Source organism: Oncorhynchus keta, unplaced genomic scaffold, assembly GCF_023373465.1.
Source record: "Oncorhynchus keta strain PuntledgeMale-10-30-2019 unplaced genomic scaffold, Oket_V2 Un_contig_14032_pilon_pilon, whole genome shotgun sequence".
In the NCBI taxonomy this organism is placed as follows: domain Eukaryota; kingdom Metazoa; phylum Chordata; class Actinopteri; order Salmoniformes; family Salmonidae; genus Oncorhynchus; species Oncorhynchus keta.
The window spans coordinates 27,927-32,500 of NW_026278508.1; the positions used below are offsets into that span (position 1 = coordinate 27,927).

The 4,574-nt window shown below is 45.9% G+C and overlaps 1 protein-coding gene across 2 annotated transcripts in view; it reads right to left on the reverse strand.

Annotated features, from left to right (window-relative positions):
• Positions 1-201: 201 nt before the first annotated feature.
• Positions 202-4,574, reverse strand: part of LOC127918371 (vascular cell adhesion protein 1-like) — a 5,350-nt gene continuing 977 nt past the window's right edge. The window contains exons 2-5 of one of the 2 annotated variants that reach the window (XM_052501643.1): positions 3,954-4,220; positions 1,163-1,528; positions 869-981; positions 202-641 (exon numbers count right to left, since the gene is read on the reverse strand). In XM_052501643.1, coding sequence (XP_052357603.1) covers positions 564-641; positions 869-981; positions 1,163-1,528; positions 3,954-4,220 — 824 coding nt within the window. In that variant the 3' untranslated portion in view covers positions 202-563. Of the gene's footprint in view, positions 642-741; positions 982-1,162; positions 1,529-3,953; positions 4,221-4,574 lie in introns of both variants that reach the window. The other variant, XM_052501642.1, reaches the window with a different exon arrangement.

Consider the following 4,574-nt stretch of genomic DNA (forward strand, 5'->3'; position numbering starts at 1 on the left):
CACAAAAGACATAGACAACAAACACATTGCAATAAGGATTATGGCAGATCTGTTGCTAGAGACTGGGTTAGGATTAGGGTGAGGATTAGGGTCAGGATTAGGGTTAGGATTAGGGTCAGGATTAGGGTTAGGATTAGGGTGAGGATTAGGGTCAGGATTAGGGTTAGGATTAGGTTAGGGTTAGGGTTAGGGTTAGGTTAGGATTAGGCCGAAACATTTATATAGTTTATTAGTAATAAACATTTGAGGTTAGGATTTGAAATAAACATTTAAACCGTTGTGTCGTGCATAAGAACAGCCCATAGCCGTGGTATATTGGACATATACCACACCCCCTCGGGCCTTATTGCTTAATTACAGACCTGTTCAATAGCACTACTTCAAAATAACACATTTCAAAACAGCTCATTTCACATTTAGGCAAAAAGGGTTTTCTACTAACTCTGATTCCAGATCTATTGAAGACTGCCCTCACAGATCACTGTCAAATCACAAAGCTCCAGCACAGAGATCGGTGTCCTGATTGGTCAATGAATAACTCAACCGTTCAATCAATAAAATAATCATTCAATATAGCCAATGAATGAGCTGGAGGAGCAGCACAGCCACCGTGGCACTCCCAGCAGCCTGACAGGAAGCTCCTGTGGAGGGAAACAGAAGTTTAACAACACCTTAAAAATCAGACAGACAGACAGACAGACAGACAGACAGACAGACAGACAGACAGACAGACAGACAGACCTCTAGCAGCACGGCCATGTAGGACCTCCACCTCCACTGTGTGATTGGCTCTTCCGATACGGTTCAAAGCCATGAGGGTGTAATTCCCAGCATCCTCTCTGCTCAGGTGTGTGGGCGGGGTCAGTACCTGTCCGTCTCTCAGCCAGGTGACCGATGGGACGGGATTGCCTCTGACATCACAAGTTAGCCCCTCCCCTGCTCGCACCTGCAGCTTGGCAGAACAGGAGAACTCAGGAGTGACTGGGGGGGAGAAAGGATACGAAACTTCAGTGAAACAACCATATTATAATCATCATCATGACCTCATAATTACATCCCCCATCATTTGATCCCCGTCATCTTTACAACCATCATAACCCACAGCACTGATCTGTACAGATAGACATTACCAATCGAGTCACGAATCACCAGACGGACTCACAGTGCACAGTGGTGTTGAGGCGCTCTGATTCCATCACAGCAGGAGGTCGGGGTCCCTCTGGTCCCAGATCCAACATGGCTGAACAAAACCACTGGGCCCCGTCGTCAACACTAGTGGGGGAGAACTGCAGGGAATAGCTCTCGTTCACCGGTCGCCTCATGTCATTGTTCGACTGGTGAATGTCGTTGTTCAGTGGTTGTGTGTATGACACTGTCCGTTCACCATTGGTAGAGACTTTGAAGAAGGTCACTCTGAGGTGCTCAACAGGAGCGATGTTCTGGACAAGACAATGCAGAGAGTACTGATGCCCCTCAACCACGGGACCAGAGTGGTTTAAATATCTGATGGAGACTCTGTCTGGAAGCTCTGTGGAGGAAGGGAAACACACACGCACCATTGAAATGAACAGAGTGTGTTTCTGGTCAGTGTGTTACTAACAGGTTTCTGGTCAGTGTGTCACTAACAGGTTTCTGGTCAGTGTGTTACTAACAGGTTTCTGGTCAGTGTGTCACTAACAGGTTTCTGGTCAGTGTGTCACTAACAGGTTTCTGGTCAGTGTGTTACTAACAGGTTTTTCTGTCACTCAGGTTTCTGGTCAGTTACTAACAGGTTTCTGGTCAGTGTGTCACTAACAGGTTTCTGGTCAGTTACTAACAGGTTTCTGGTCAGTGTGTCACTAACAGGTTTCTGGTCAGTGTGTCACTAACAGGTTTCTGGTCAGTGTTCTAACAGGTTTCTGGTCAGTTACTAACAGGTTTCTGGTCAGTGTGTCAGTGTGTTACTAACAGGTTTCTGGTCAGTGTGTTACTAACAGGTTTCTGGTCAGTGTGTCACTAACAGGTTTCTGGTCAGTTACTAACAGGTTTCTGGTCAGTGTGTCACTAACAGGTTTCTGGTCAGTGTGTCACTAACAGGTTTCTGGTCAGTGTGTCACTAACAGGTTTCTGGTCAGTGTGTTACTAACAGGTTTCTGGTCAGTGTGTTACTAACAGGTTTCTGGTCAGTGTGTCACTAACAGGTTTCTGGTCAGTTACTAACAGGTTTCTGGTCAGTGTGTTACTAACAGGTTTCTGGTCAGTTACTAACAGGTTTCTGGTCAGTCACTAACAGGTTTCTGGTCAGTGTGTCACTAACAGGTTTCTGGTCAGTGTGTTACTAACAGGTTTCTGGTCAGTGTGTTACTAACAGGTTTCTGGTCAGTTACTAACAGGTTTCTGGTCAGTTACTAACAGGTTTCTGGTCAGTGTGTCACTAACAGGTTTCTGGTCAGTGTGTCACTAACAGGTTTCTGGTCAGTGTTACTAAAAGGTTTCTGGTCAGTGTGTCACTAACAGGTTTCTGGTCAGTGTGTCACTAACAGGTTTTTCTGTTCAGGTTTCTGGTGTCACTAACAGGTTTCTGGTCAGTTACTAACAGGTTTCTGGTCAGTGTGTTACTAACAGGTTTCTGGTCAGTGTGTTACTAACAGGTTTCTGGTCAGTTACTAACAGGTTTCTGGTCAGTTACTAACAGGTTTCTGGTCAGTGTGTTACTAACAGGTTTCTGGTCAGTTACTAACAGGTTTCTGGTCAGTGTGTTACTAACAGGTTTCTGGTCAGTGTGTTACTAACAGGTTTCTGGTCAGTTACTAACAGGTTTCTGGTCAGTGTGTCACTAACAGGTTTCTGGTCAGTCACTAACAGGTTTCTGGTCAGTTACTAACAGGTTTCTGGTCAGTGTGTTACTAACAGGTTTCTGGTAACAGGTTTCTGGTCAGTGTGTCACTAACAGGTTTCTGGTCATTGTGTCACTAACAGGTTTCTGGGTCAGGTTTCTGTGTTACTAACAGGTTTCTGGTCAGTGTGTCACTAACAGGTTTCTGGTCAGTGTGTCACTAACAGGTTTCTGGTCAGTTCACTAACAGGTTTCTGGTCAGTGTGTTACTAACAGGTTTCTGGTCAGGTTTCTGTCAGTTACTAACAGGTTTCTGGTCAGTGTGTCACTAACAGGTTTCTGGTCAGTTACTAACAGGTTTCTGGTCAGTGTGTTACTAACAGGTTTCTGGTCAGTGTGTCACTAACAGGTTTCTGGTCAGTGTGTTACTAACAGGTTTCTGGTCAGTGTGTTACTAACAGGTTTCTGGTCAGGTTTCTGGTCAGTGTGTTACTAACAGGTTTCTGGTCAGTTCACTAACAGGTTTCTGGTCACTAACAGGTTTCTGGTCAGTCACTAACAGGTTTCTGGTCAGTGTGTCACTAACAGGTTTCTGGTCAGTGTGTCACTAACAGGTTTCTGGTCAGTGTCACTAACAGGTTTCTGGTCAGTGTGTCACTAACAGGTTTTTCTGGTCAGGTTTCTGGTCAGTCACTAACAGGTTTCTGGTCAGTTACTAACAGGTTTCTGGTCAGTTTCTGGTCAGTTACTAACAGGTTTCTGGTCAGTGTGTTACTAACAGGTTTGTGGTCAGTGTGTCACTAACAGGTTTCTGGTCAGTTACTAACAGATTTCTGGTCAGTGTGTTACTAACAGGTTTCTGGTCAGTTACTAACAGGTTTCTGGTCAGTGTGTCACTAACAGGTTTCTGGTCAGTGTGTTACTAACAGGTTTCTGGTCAGTTACTAACAGGTTTCTGATCAGTTACTCAGGTTTCTGGTCAGTTACTAACAGGTTTCTGATCAGTTACTAAAAGGTTTCTGATCAGTTACTAACAGGTTTCTGGTCAGTGTGTCACTAACAGCTTTCTGCACAGACAAAAGATACTGGGAGACACGAGAGACATTCAGAGAGCAAACATAGGAGGGAAGTTACTCACTGTAAACAGTAACTTTCAGCACTCTGGCACACTGGCCTCCCACCTCAGAGATCTCAAAGCATTGAGGCTTTATATTCCAGTCAGTCAGGCTGTCTACTCTCCAAGTCAGCTCTTTCACCTCAGTGCCAAAGAGCGGAGATTCTCCTACGCTCGGCTCCCAGCCCATGGAGGTGATTGTATCGGAGGTGCAGTTGGCCGAAGCAGGGGCTCCATACTTCACCACCAGCCCAGCAGGACTGACCACCAGGGAACAGGTCTCACACACGCCTGGAGAGAGAAACGGATGGGAGGGAAGGGAGGGGAGAGATATTATGTCTGTGAGTGGAGAGCCTGGAAGTGTCAGGGAACCAACGTCTTAACAATTATGCAAATAGGAAACACGACTACACACTTTTGAGAGACAAGAGAGCGAGAGCGAGAGAGAGAGAGAGAGAGAGAGCGAGAGAGAGCGAGAGTGAGATTGAGAGTGAGAGTGAGGTGAGAGTGAGAGTGAGAGTGAGAGTGAGAGAGCTGGGGAGGAGGGTGCTGGTGGGACAGGAGGAAAGGGAAGTGACCTCACCGTTGTCATTGACAGAGAATGCTGACGACGCCAAAATCCAAACACAGCAACAGCACACGCAT